This window comes from Phoxinus phoxinus (assembly GCF_949152265.1).
Source record: "Phoxinus phoxinus genome assembly, chromosome: 10".
In the NCBI taxonomy this organism is placed as follows: domain Eukaryota; kingdom Metazoa; phylum Chordata; class Actinopteri; order Cypriniformes; family Leuciscidae; genus Phoxinus; species Phoxinus phoxinus.
The window spans coordinates 35,513,827-35,527,701 of record NC_136885.1 but is presented as its reverse complement, the minus strand read 5'-3'; the positions used below and the strand labels follow the sequence as shown (position 1 = coordinate 35,527,701).

General features: G+C 40.6%; 1 protein-coding gene across 2 annotated transcripts; it reads right to left on the bottom strand.

Moving 5' to 3' along the window:
- Nucleotides 1-1,302: 1,302 nt before the first annotated feature.
- On the bottom strand, nucleotides 1,303-12,953 carry gpsm3 (G protein signaling modulator 3). 2 transcript variants are annotated; one of them, XM_079625382.1, is made up of 5 exons: nucleotides 12,506-12,953; nucleotides 11,839-12,279; nucleotides 10,517-10,673; nucleotides 2,560-3,101; nucleotides 1,303-1,593 (listed from the first exon to the last, which is right to left on the bottom strand). In XM_079625382.1, the coding sequence occupies exons 2-5, from the start codon at nucleotides 12,259-12,261 to the stop codon at nucleotides 1,459-1,461; spliced, it is 1,257 nt and encodes a 418-aa protein (XP_079481508.1). In that variant the 5' UTR covers nucleotides 12,262-12,279; nucleotides 12,506-12,953; the 3' UTR covers nucleotides 1,303-1,458. The 2 variants fall into 2 exon arrangements, with proteins under 2 accessions (XP_079481508.1, XP_079481509.1); XM_079625383.1 differs by having other exon boundaries at nucleotides 11,839-12,297; nucleotides 12,506-12,706.
- Nucleotides 12,954-13,875: the final 922 nt, after the last annotated feature.

Sequence of the window (13,875 nt, the reverse complement as noted above, 5' to 3'; positions counted from 1 at the left end):
TTATGATGTCCATAAATACGGCTTGGAAAATGGATTTATGATGTCCAAAAATTAAATTTTGAACACAAAAAAGTTATGGACTGCGGCTTTAACTAAAAACTAAAAACATTTATATCAATTGAAATAAAGCTGAAATAAAATAAAATAGAAATGTTAGTTGACAAACTTAAACTAAATGAAAATTATAAATATTTCCTTAGCAATCAAATGAAATAAGATTAATTTTGAAATGATTAATTGGACATAAATGAATAATGAATAATAATAAAAAAAAAATCTAAATAGCATTTCTTTAAAAGAAAAAACACTAACAAAATGACAAAAGCCATAACGTAATGTATAAGAATGTAACTATCGAACATGACAACTACAAATATAAGAATAATGGCTAGTTTAAAATATTAATAAAACTAAAATAAAAAAAACATACTGACTCTTTTTCTGAAATGTTTTGCTTGAAAAATGTGCTTTCTTTAAAATATTTTCATATCTAATGCAATAACATTACAACATTTATAATTCAGTGTAATTGAATTAAGCATCCAAATACTTTTTAGGCCCACCTTATAATAAGTAAAAAATATTACTGATCATATACACTAAAATAAAACATAATATTCCTCAGTGAAAAGGCCCACAAGCCAATTTTTTTAAATATATATTTTTGAATATATTTCACACAAAATGTTTTCCCAATATACTAATGGGGTAAATATTTACATAAGTACCGTTAGTCCAAAATATATTTTAAGATTGTAAATGTATATTATTATGGCCTTTGAAGTACATTTTATAATATATTTTGACATTTGAAGCTGCTGATTTATTGCAGATTCACGTCAGCATGATATTCCTTTGGTTTAGTTTGCATGCAAGTCATCTAAAATCTGTTCATACAGATCACACTCATATATAATTTATATATGTGTATATATATGTATGTATATATATATATATATATATATATATATGTATATATATATAGTATATTACAGGATATATGATACACAGAGCACCTTCATCCTTCTCTAGTGAGATGAACAGGGCCGGTCTCTGTCGCCTCCTAGTGGCTCAATCAGGGAAGTTGCACTGTGGAAATTCTCACTGAAATAAATTAAGGTTGCTCTTGAGTTCACATTTGTTATATAAAAACCAGTAACCATTATAATTAACACTAAAACATTTATTTTCATTTCAAAACTGTAGCATGTACATAAAAGACAGATCCTTCAAATGACCCTGAACATTTAAAGCAGAAATCTTAAAGCCATGAATTCAAGCGCAATAAATGTAGCAATGCTGAACAGTAGTGCAAGTATCTTTACATCGGTAGTCTGATCTCTATAGTTATATCATACGTGGACAGGAAAGAGTCTGGCATCATGAACACACACACACACACACACACACACACACACACACACACACACACACACACACACTGTGAAGCTTCATGTATTAATGAGCAGGTTTGAACTCTATCCTCTGTTCATCCATCCGTCCTCCCTGGACCTTCAGCAACAGAGAGAAGAAGTCTTCATCGTCCATCGGTCCTGGAGCCGCACTGCGCTGCTCCTCCAGACGGCCCTGGGCCTGCAGCGGGCAAACATGCAGAACATTATTATTCACTTTTTATTATTATTAATAATAATAATAATCATATTTAACTTATGAAAAACTTTGATAATAATTTATATATATATATATATATATATATATATTAATATATATATATATATATATATATATATTATTTTTATGAAAAATAAAATATATTTTACTATTATGAAAAAAAACTGATCATGATAAAATAATAATTTTATCAGTTTTTTTTCATAATAGTAAAATATATTTTATTTTTCATAAAAATAATAATGATAAATAAATTAAATAATTTAATTGAATAAATTATATTATGAAAAACTATATATATATATATATATTTGTATATATATATAAATTATTATTAAAGTTTTTCATCATCAATAATAATATAAAACATTTAAATAATAAATAAATTTCTATATACAATTATATATATATATATATATATATATATAATTTTTTATAATATATATATATATATATATATATATTATATATTATATATATATATCACTTTTTTTTTTACCAGGCCCATATAATATATATATATATATATATATAATTGTATATAGAAATTTATTTATTATTTATATATATATATATTATATATATATATGGGCCTGGTAAAAAAAGTAATTATTATTATTAAATAATAATAATAATAATTTTAAAACTAATAATTATCAATTAAAAAATAAATGTGTGCCTGGTTAAAACAAAATGTTTAAATTATTATTATTAACTTAAACAATTTTATTAATCTGAGTAATAAAAACAAATCTGCATATAGTAAAAAAAAGAAACTGCAAACATGTTTTCAAAATCATGTTAACTATTTTCTTTTTATACCTGAATATATACAAATCATATTTTTGCCATCAGAAAGTTAGAGAACCCCTGAGTTAAGTGAACTCTATGTATATCTCCCAGTGTTTGTAACTCAGAGGCACTCACTTGCGTGTTGACGATCATGTTGTATAAGTCCTCTTTGTGTGTTTGCGTGGGAAGCTTCCGGGTGACCTCTGTGACCTTGCAGCTGTTCTTCCTCAGTTTGGCAGTGGTCAGGACGGGCGGGGGGGCGTTCGGGGTTTCGGCTTTGGTCAGGACTGGCGGGGGGGCACTCAGGGTTTCGGCTTTGGTCAAGACTGGCGGGGGGGCGTTCAGGGTTTCGGCTTTGGTCAGGACGGGCGGGGGGGCACTCAGGGTTTCGGCTTTGGTCAGGACGGGCGGGGGGGCGTTCAGGGTTTCGGCTTTGGTCAGGACGGGCGGGGGGGCGTTCGGGGTTTCGGCTTTGGTCAGGACTGGCGGGGGGGCACTCAGGGTTTCGGCTTTGGTCAGGACGGGCGGGGGGGCGTTCAGGGTTTCGGCTTTGGTCAGGACGGGCGGGGGGGCGTCCAGGAGTTCGGCTCGCTGCTCGTCCAGGCGACGGCCCTGAGAGGTCGCCAGCAGGTCGAAGAACTCCTCCTTCTGCAGGGACGTCATGGAGGAGAACACCGCTGTGTGGAGAGAGAGAGACCGTCATGAGCAGGGTTGGGGAAAGTTACTTTTAAAGGTGACATATTATGCCTCTTTTCACAATATGTAATATAAATCTATGGTGTCCCCAGAATGTGTCTGTGACATTTCAGTTAAAAAATACCCCCCAGATCATTTATTATAGCTTGTCAAATTTGCCTTTTTTTGGGTGTCAGCAATTTTTTTTTTGTGGTGTCCCTTTAAATGCAAATGAGCTTTAGCTCCGCCTCTGTTCAGAAGAGGGCGGAGCTATGGCCTTCATCATCATAGTATGCTAATGCCTATCTAGTGCAAGGGATTTCATCGATATGTTGTTTGAGGACTAATGTTCTTACGCGGCATTTGTGGAAGAATTCAAGCGAGTGTGTGATCATCCTGTCAGTGGTCGGGAAGCTTGTTTTCAGCTTTTCGGCCCGCGTCCGACAGAGCAGTAACCAAACCCGACCCGAGCCCGACAGGCATTAAGGCCCTGTTTACACGAGAACGCTCGCGGGTGAAAACGTACAAATATTTGATCGGATGTGCCTTTCGTTTACACGGCGACGGTGTTTTTGGGGCTTAAAAACGCAAAAAAGTGAAACCGCCCTCCAGAGTGGAAATCTTAAAAACACTCCATCGCCGCGTTCCCGTCTAAAGGGTAAAAACTGTAAAAACGCAAAAGTCTACTAGACAGTGAAGGCGTCGCGTACGCGTTTACGTCACAGGCATGCGCCAGTACAGGAAAATAACAAAACATTATCAAACTAAAATATAGCATTAATTTCATTGACAAAAAAAAAAATCTGTAATTTTTGAGCGACACGTGAAGAGCACCGAGGGTTAAAGCGGCGGCTTTACCGTATCAAACATGCAAAACTGTGTCAGCGTCTCTTTCGCTTTCAGTGCTCCACATCGCCACCTAGCCGCCTGGAGTGCACACTACATCCAATCTCACACACTTTTGCGTCACCATATGCACACAGATTTCCCCCCCCATAGCGCTCGTCTAAACGCAGAATAAAAAGTGATAACGCAACGCCACTTTTGCGTTTTCTCTTCAGATCGTTTCCGTGTAAACATAGCCCAAGATATTAAATCTAATTTTCTCATACTAATGACACGTACGTTTGTTTGTGTGGAAAGTCCACTTTTATTAAGCAACTGTAGGAAGGCATTCTGAAATGTACAACAGATGAGCGCATCAGCGCACACGGGGCAACAAGCGCACACTAACACAGGCGCGCATGCACGTGTTTCGTTGTCACAGCAACATAAACAAATTTCCGCACGCAGGAAGACAGATGTTATGGTAATATTTTAAATTAATTTTAATCACAAAAACGAACCTTTGCATCAAGTGAAAGCATTAGGCACATTGGCTACCTACATATTAAGCTTTTTTAAATTTCAAATGTTCAATGCCTTATCGCGCTGATGTGACCGTGCCCGACCCAAACCCGAACATCATTTCTAAATATCTGTCTGAACCCGGCCCGTCGGGTACACCTCGGGTATCCATCCTCTAGTTGACACACGCCACATGAAGAAGCGTCAGTGCCTCTACTGCGGTGCTTCCGGCCACTCCTGCTCCACTTGCCCCGAGCCTTCGGGAAACGCCTACAGGAAAGGCTGTGTTAAAGGATAATTCCGGTATTTAACACCTTGAGTCTATATCGTAGTTTGTTTTGGATGAACAAGAGTGGTGGACAACATTTTTTTGACAATGGTTCCTCTCTCGAGTTTTTGACTATAAAAGAATTGGCCATGGACCCATTTAACATTGGAGTCAATGTGCATGTCCGAAAATGTCATTAAAACAGCCAATAATGTTCGTTTACAAAACTGTGCAACTCACCGAGTGATTAGTGATGTTAGTTGATGTTCCAGAAACAAAAAGTGTTGCAAAATTCAGTTTCTGTCGTGTTTTATTCGTCATTTTGTAAAATCCCATTGAATTCTGTTGAAGGACTGAGTGCTCGTTAATATAAATGCGCTACCGGAAACGGAAAGGGGGCGGTTTACATTTGGTCGATGTCGTCTTTTTGCTCGCTTCCGTTTCTCATAAGGCTAGCGAGCAGAGCAACTGTGCTCCGGGAGAGTAAGCCAAATAAACAAACAAAACCTTCATTAATTGTTACTTGTAATTTGAAGTTGAACTCGACTGTGACCGTGAGTGTCCCGCGAGACATAAACATCGGTTATCGCCATCAAGTGGTCGGGAGTGTGCTAACGCTTCAGATTCAAATATTGAGCGGAAGATACACGGTTGTGAAGTGTCTGAAAAAATAGTTCCACTATAGCAAAATAAACGGATTGGAATCATATATTGCGACGATATATTGTTTATAATCATCAACGAACACCACTAACCACTCGGTGAGTTTAACAGTTTTGTAAACGAACATTATTGGCTGTTTTAATGACATTTTCGGACATGCACATTGACTCCAATGTTAAATGGGTCCATGGCCAATTCTTTTATAGTCAAAAACTCGAGAGAGGAACCATTGTCAAAAAAATGTTGTCTACCACTCTTGTTCATCCAAAACAAACTACAATATAGAATCAAGGTGTTAAATACCGGAATTATCCTTTAAGGTTAAATTAGAAAAATTAGAGCTCCTCCCACTAACGCTGTCCTAGCTATTCCTGGCACTCTGTCCTGGGAGGGCCACCAGCGCCAGGTCCAGGCTATAATCGATTCCGGCGCTGCAGGCAACTTCATGGATCTAACCTTGGCTAAGGAACTTAAGATCCCTACCCAACTACTTCCTCAACCCCAGGCAGTCACCGCCTTGGATGGCAGACCTCTGGAACCAGGCAAAGTAACAGAGCCGACTCAGTCCCTGGGTCTTACCATCTTTCAACACCAGACGGAGAAGACCTTCCATCTCATTGACTCCCCCGAGTATCCTATTATCCTGGGTCACCCTTGGCTGCGCAGACATAGTCCCCAGATCGATTGGCCTGCTGGCATCATTCTGAGCTGTGGTTCCACTTGCCAACTCACCTGCCTGCTACAGTCCCTCCGCCCCTAGTTCTGAGTTTCAAGAGTCTGTTGACCTGTCCTGAGTCCTCAGTGTTTACCATCAGTTCAAGGCAAGTCCTGGGCTACCTCCTTTCCACCTCACCGCATTTACGACTGTGCCATTGGCATCCGGTATCATCTGCGCCTCTACCTCCCTTGGCTGGGGCAGCCTTCTTTTTTGTAGAGAAGAAAGACGGGGCCTTGTATTGACGTTCTCCGTGACCTACACAATCTAGTCGTCTTCATATACCTGGACGAAATCCTCATCTTCTCGAGGTCACTGAAGGAGCACGAGGGACATGTTAACAGAGTTCTCCAGAGACTCCTTGACAATCATCTCTACGTAAAACCCAAGAAGTGTGAATTGTATTATTTTTTCCAAACTCAGTTTCTTGGGTTCATCGTCACTCCTAGCCACCTGGAGATGGACCAGAGTCCCTCCGGCCCTAGTTCTGAGTTTCAAGAATCTGTCAACCTGTCCCGAGTCCTCAGTGTTTACCATCAGTTCAAGGCAGTGTTCAGCAAGTCCTGGGCTACCTCCTTTCCACATCACCACATTTACGACTTTGCCATTGGCATCCGGTATCATCTGCGCCTCTACCTCCCTTGGCTGGGGCAGCCTTCTTTTTTGTAGAGAAGAAAGACGGGGGTCTTAGGTCTTGTATTGACGTTCTCCGTGACCTACACAATCTAGTCGTCTTCATATACCTGGACGAAATCCCAAAATCCTCATCTTCTCGAGGTCACTGAAGGAGCACGAGGGACATGTTAACAGAGTTCTCCAGAGACTCCTTATCAATCATCTCTACGTAAAACCCGAGAAGTGTGAATTTTATTATCTTTCCCAGACTCACTGGTTCATCGTCACTCCTAGCCACCTGGAGATGGACCCTAAGAAGGTCAAGGTAGTCCACAACTGGCCCACACCTGCCACAGTCAAGGAGGTTCAACGTTTCATTGGCTTTGCGAACTTCTATAGGAGGTTCATTAAGAATTTCAGCCTTGTGGTGGCCCCTAAGGATGGGAACCGAGAACCGATTCTTCTTCAGAACCGGTGCCCAGTGAATCAATTCCTTGGAACCGTTAGCATGCCTGCGTATCGATTCCGCGTATCGGTTCCGCTCATTGCAAATGTGTCATGACGCTCTCGCTCACTCACTAGCGCACACACACTCTCTCGCGCTCACAGTCACATACGCACTCTCTCGCGCTCACTCACTCACACAAACGCACACGTTCACTCACACACACGCGCGCGCACATATACACTCACTCACTAGCGCTCACATGCTATCTCGCGCTCACGCACACACTCTCGCTCACTCACTAGCGCACACACACACTCTCTCGCGCTCACAGTCACACACGCACTCTCTCACGCTCACTCACTCACACACACACAAACGCACACATGCTCACTCTCACACTATCTCGCGCTCACTCACACACACGCGTGCGCACACACTCTCGCTCACTCACTAGCGCACACACGTTTTGTTTCAGGTTGAATCCAAATGAGAACTGTTAATATTCCAAAAGGCACAAGCTCTTCCTTGACTGTTTTCAGTCTGTGTTTTTCGTTTTTATGGCACATAAATGGCAGTTTTTTTTTGGACCAATAATTGTGAAGGCACTAAGGCACTCTTCTTGATAATCTTTCAAGGCACACACTAGCGTGCCATGGCATAGTGGTTGAGAAACACTGCCCTATGCTATAGGTCCCTGGACTTTCCTTTGAGAAGTAGCTCACCTACTTTTAGATTTGTTCTGAGGTTGCTACACATAATTTGTGTATATGTGCTCTGTGCTGTGTCTTCTGATCAGATATTAAAGCGAGTTAATACAAACAAACAAATTTGTACTTATTCCCTCACCCAATGAGAATCGATAAGAGAATCGATAAGGAATCGGATCGATAAGCAATATCGATAATGGAATCGGAATCGTTAAATTCTTATCAATTCCCATCCCTAGTGGCCCCCTTGATGGCGCTTACCAAGGGAGGAGGAATCTCAAGCGCTGCTTCACTTCTGCTCCTATTCTTTTGATCCCTGACCCAGAAAGACCTTTTGTGGTGGAGGTGAACGCCTCAGAGGTGGGGGTGGGGGCCATCCTGTCACAGTGGGGTGCGGATGGAAAATTACACCCTTGTGCTTTCATGTCTCGCTGCCTGTCTGATGCCGAGCGCAACAACCACGTGGGGGATCGAGAGTTGCTTGCAGTAAAACTTGCCTTGGAGGAGTGGCACCGTTGGCTTGAGGGGCTCAGCATCCTTTCCAGGTTCTCACGGACCACAAGATGTGAATATCTCCAGCAGCCGAAGCAGTGGTCCCTGTTCTTTAATTGATTCCAGTTTCTCCTATCTTACAGACCCGGCCCCAAGAATGTCAAGCCGGATGCCCTATCCTGAACCTACTCTCCCGAAACACGAGAGAAGCCCTTGGCAACGATTCTTCCGAGGTCTAGAGTCGTCTGGCCTCTTCAGTGGGAACTAGAAAGAGTGGTGCGAGGGGCCCTTGCCCATGAGCCCGATCCAGGCGGTGGTCCTGCCGGATGCCTGTATGTTTCTCTGTCTGCCCGGGTCTCGCAGAGGGGTCATGAGTCGGCTTTGATGTGCCATCCAGGTAGTGCTCGCACAGTTTTGGTGGCCGTCCATCAAGAAGGACGTTCAGGTCTATGTGGAGGCCTGCCCCATGTGCAACCAGGGGAAGTCTACACGTCAGCAACCCCAGGGACTGCTCCATCCCTTACCTGTTCCCCGCAGGCCATGGTCGCACTTTTCTCTGTACTTTGTTACGGGACTCCTTCTGTCCAAGTCATCCTGGTGGTTGTAGACCGGTTCTCTAAGGCTGCCCTGTTTATTCCCCTGCCCAAGCTGCCTTTGGACAAAGAGACTGCTGAGCTCCTCATGAACAATGTCTTCTGTATATTTGGAATTCCCCTGGACATTGTCTCCGTCCGAGGTCCCCAATTTTCGTCCTGGTTCTGGGGGGCCTTCTGCAGACTTATTGGAGCCACAGCCAGCCTAGTGTTGTCAAAAGTACCGATTTCGGTACCAAGTCAATACTGAAATTTAAAAAATGTGCCGCTTTGAGCGCTTTGAGCGGAATCGTAAACACCTTGGAATGGCCATTGTACTCACGCGCTCATCAAATATGTCTGAGATTGGCTACAATAATCTAGCCTGGCTCCGCCCTCCTACGTACTTCCGCTCAATTTTCATTTTCCTTCAGTACTAGGTCTGGGATTGTGGCGTATTCTTTGGTTTTCTGAAATCAAAATTTCACCGGTCCAATCAGCGAACAGAGGGAGTGGCTGAGAACGATGACGTTGATGTCGTGCGTTACTTTGAGTTGTAGTTCAGTAATGGCAGCGGAGAAAGATGCGAGCGATCACTGATCACTACACAGCATTTGCGGCAAATCCGAAGCGAGCGCAGCGGCGTATTGTTAATGATTAGACCCAGCGTCGACAGTTGACTGAATACATTATCACTGTCCTCAGTGTCAAATATACATTTAGAATTTGTAATTGTTCCGTGAATTCTTAAATTCGAAGAACAAAACCTGCAGCTCTCGTTGACAGACATATTATTCTAAACACAATCCTCTGATCATTCGGATACGTGTTTACGGCCGGTTCTGGCACGACCAAACGTTAGCGATTGGTTATGGCAGATCCAGAGTGGCTCTGGGCAGATCCAATAGTTTTAAACTTCAACAGAGGACCCGCCTACAAGGAAGTTAACGCTTGTCAATGGAGAGAGGCCAGACTCTCTGTACAAATGAAATGTACGAGAGTCTGGTAGAACCAGGCTAACAATGATCAGCGCTTCAAAAACTTGTTGTAAATATACATCAATGACGATCTTCAGCGAGCGCTTACACAGATACACACCGGAGCATTTGAAAGCAGGACCGGCCCGCTGGCACTGATAGACGTCTGCTTGTGCTTTCAAACGCTCCTGCTTTCAAACACTTCGTGTGCTCTCAAACGCTCCCGTGCGTTGACCATTGTAGCCAATCCCAGACATATCCGATGAGCTCGTGAACACAATGGCCAATCAGTGGTGTTTATGAGGCTCAACAGCACTCAAAGTGTCACATTCTTGGTACCGAAGTCGGTACTTTTGATAACACTAAGCCAGCCTATCGTCTGGGTCCCATCTAGAGTCTAATGACCAAACGGAACGGATTAATCAGGATCTGGAGACCACCTTGCAGTGTATGGCGGCCAGTAATCCCACGTCTTGGGCCACCTATATCATGTGGGCTGAACATGCCCACAACACCCTCCATTCCTCGGCTACTGAATTATCCCCCTTCAAATGCCAGTTCGGATATTCTTGACCAGTGGTGTGTTATTATGCAGTAATGTGTGTGTGTTCACCTCTCTGGCTGTGGCGAGGAGTGCTGGGCTCGGAGTAGCATCTTCTGCGGTGTTCCAGGCGGAACGAACAGCGCTGGTCGTTGAGCCGTCGGCCCTCCTGTAACGCGAACAACAGCTCACACAGAGCGTCAGGGAAATCTGGAGATAACCTGTGAAGCTGAGCACACGGACAACAGATCATCCAGCACATCTAAACACCGCACGATTCCAGATAATGCGTAGTTTCAGATTGCTTAGCAGAGCAATATTATATATATTATACATTTATGGGTGAACAAAAAAGACACTATACACTACACTGTGTGTGTGTGTGTGTGTGTGTGTGTGTGTGTGTGTGTGTGTGTGTGTGTGTGTGTGTGTGTGTGTGTGTGTGTGTGTGTGTGTGTCCATGTTCTTACTGAATATAGTTGTTCATGTCAATTACAAAAGTACAATTATTATCACCTTTTTTTATAATAATAATAATATTTAAATTATAAAAAGCTTTAATTATATTATATATATATATATAATTTAAAAAAAAATATTATTACCTTTATTCAACACTATAATAATAATAACTATAATAATATAAAAGTCTTTAATTATAATAATTACAATAATTAGATATATGTGGGCGTGATTTAAAAAAATCATAATGATAATAAAAACTTTAATAATAATAATTTATATATATATATGTGTTTTTCATAATGATAATGCTTAATAATAATAATATAAAAAAATATTATTAACTTTTTTTGATAATAATAATAATATGAAAAACTTTATTAATAATAATGAAAATGAAATATAAATGGGCCTGGTAAAAAATAATATTTCAAATTCTTATTATTAGCTTTTTTCATAATAATAATAATGTAATAATAATATATAAGATTGTCAGATTACGAAAGTACAATGGATTGCATACGCAGTAATGATGACTTTAAATGCTGAAAATTCAGCTTTGATCACAGGAATAAATTACACTTTACTATATATTCACATAGAAAACTGCTATTTTACATTGCAAAAATATTTTAAAATTTTTACTGTATCAAATAAATACAGCCTGGGTGAGCAGGAGAGACTTTGAAAAAACATTAAAGAAATATTACCGACCCCAAACTTTTGAACAGTGTTTATATTAATATAAATATGCTTTAAAAAAAATACATAGTCTCATTAATTAGCATTATCTGTTAGCATATTTCAAGAGACGAGCCCTTCAACAGTCCCGCCCCAAACACGTCAGCACAGGAAAGAAACGACATTTGTCAAGCCATGCATCTTCTAAATGCATTAGACACATCATTATTAATATTATCATACAACTTTACCATTGGCTTTGCATCAGGAGGGCTCAGTCTGTCTTTGGGCCGCAGCTTTACTTCAGCTTGAGCATTTGGCTTTTCTTCTGGCATCTTGTTCTGTTCGGTCGTCCCGCTTGACAATCCCTCCTCATTTTCTGCATCATCCTCACAGCCCATGTGATCGTCCACCTGACGCCCTAGACTCTCCTCGTTCATTTCTACAACTGCTTCACTCTCACTTTTCCCCACTTGGACATTGTTGTGATCATGTGAGCTTCCCTCAGTCGTCCGAACTCTCAGTACGCTCCTTCCTCTCTCCCCGCTGTTTATCACATCCGAAGGTTCGTCCCCTTCTTCCAGAATTAGAAGAGCTTCCAAATCCTTGTCGTCCGCTGAGGTTTCAACTTTGACCTCGGAGAAATCCATCACAACGTCTGCAGAGCTCTCCATAGAAGAGGATATGAGAACCTATAAAAATGCAGACTCCTAATTTCCATATTGTACAAGTCAAGACCATATGTGCCAGCCATATGTACATTGGCGTCATATAATATGAGCCTATCTTTTTTTTAATAAAGCATGAAATATGACGACTAGATAAAATGTTTTCAATGCACAACAATAATAATAACATCTGTACTCATTTCAAGTCGGCTAACTTAGATGTTGGGTGACATTTTACGGCCCTGCTTACCTTCTCAACCTTAGAAGAGTTAAAAAATGAGGTCCTCAGAGCGGAATGTCAAGTAAAGCCCACATGCATCTCACCTCCGTGTACGAACATGCATTAACTCCCACATATCTCAGCCAAAACTTCACAAACCAAGAGCTAAAAGCTGACACGATGCCTCAACAACTTCACTGTCTCACAGTCTGCCTGTCTCTTCCTGTTCCTCTCTTATGGCCCTGATCCACCCCTATTTATTTGGCCCGTTTCATTTGCACAAGCGGAATAGCCTCGAGTATAGAAATGCACTCACGATACACACAGCTAAACAAACTTTAGTTTGAATGCTGTGCTTTTTATCATTATTATTATTATAATAATGACGCTCAACTGCTCTGAATGAAAGCCTTGCATGTTGAAACCGGCAGTCTGTTTGTTTAACAGTCTGTGGTTTTGCAGATTTCCTGTTGACTACAAGCAAAAAAAAGAGAAGTTGGTGGCATAGACTTAGACACGAGACAACAGATTCAGTATTTAGCATTTAAAAGAAGACATTTGCACTTCATTAGCACAGAGAAACAAGTCCTGTTTCTCCCCCCATGTTAATTACACATCTCCGACCGAAAGCCCCCGGGCCATAGCCTGATGACATGCAAACTATGCATCTGCAGAAAAGGAATCTTGTATGTTGAGCAACTCAATGCATGCAAGAATATCATATTTCATGAGGTAGAGCCAGGGTGAATCTCATGGAAACAGGCAAGAACAGGTTCAGAGGTCACATTTCACCCTAAAATCAAATAAAGAAATAATATTTTAATTAATTTTGTATTAAATATTTGTATTTTTTTACTTATGTAATTTCCATTATAGCTACTCTACATTATAGATTCTCATTCATTTAATTATTAGTGTAATAAAATAAAAATGTGCCTGGTTTCACAGACAAGGCTTGAGTCTATCTATAGTCTCAGACTAAAATGCATGTTTTATGCTGTCTTAACCCAAAGCAACTTGCACTGATATCATCAGTGTCAGTGTTTTGTCACACCAGTAATGTTTTTAAAGGCATGCTTATAAAAGCTACTTAAAAGTCTTAATTTAACTAAGGCCTAGTTCTAGATAAGCCCTGTCTTTGAAACCAGGCCATTATTATTTAGATCAGAAGAAATTAAAGCATTATTGGATTTATATTTCCTTTGCAATAATTTTTTCCCGTTTGGTTTTTGGATGAAATGTGAATTTAACATTAATTCGCAAAGACCTCAGATTAACTTTATCACTTTATCATATCATTTACAATTTCTAGGAGCAGAGATGCACATGTTGAATGGACTTGATTGGATTATGTTTATTTACTTTAACCTGTGCATTCTGTATTTGACTAATGCAATAAG

Coding starts and splice junctions, on each gene's coding strand:
- gpsm3 (XM_079625382.1), bottom strand. CDS start 12,261: ATGGAGAGCTCTGCAGACGTTGTGATGGATTTCTCCGAGGTCAAAGTT. Junction 3,102..10,516: donor TCCTCGCCACAGCCAGAGAG/GTGAACACACAC, acceptor CTCTCCACACAG/CGGTGTTCTCCTCCATGACG. Junction 1,594..2,559: donor ACATGATCGTCAACACGCAA/GTGAGTGCCTCT, acceptor TGCCCGCTGCAG/GCCCAGGGCCGTCTGGAGGA.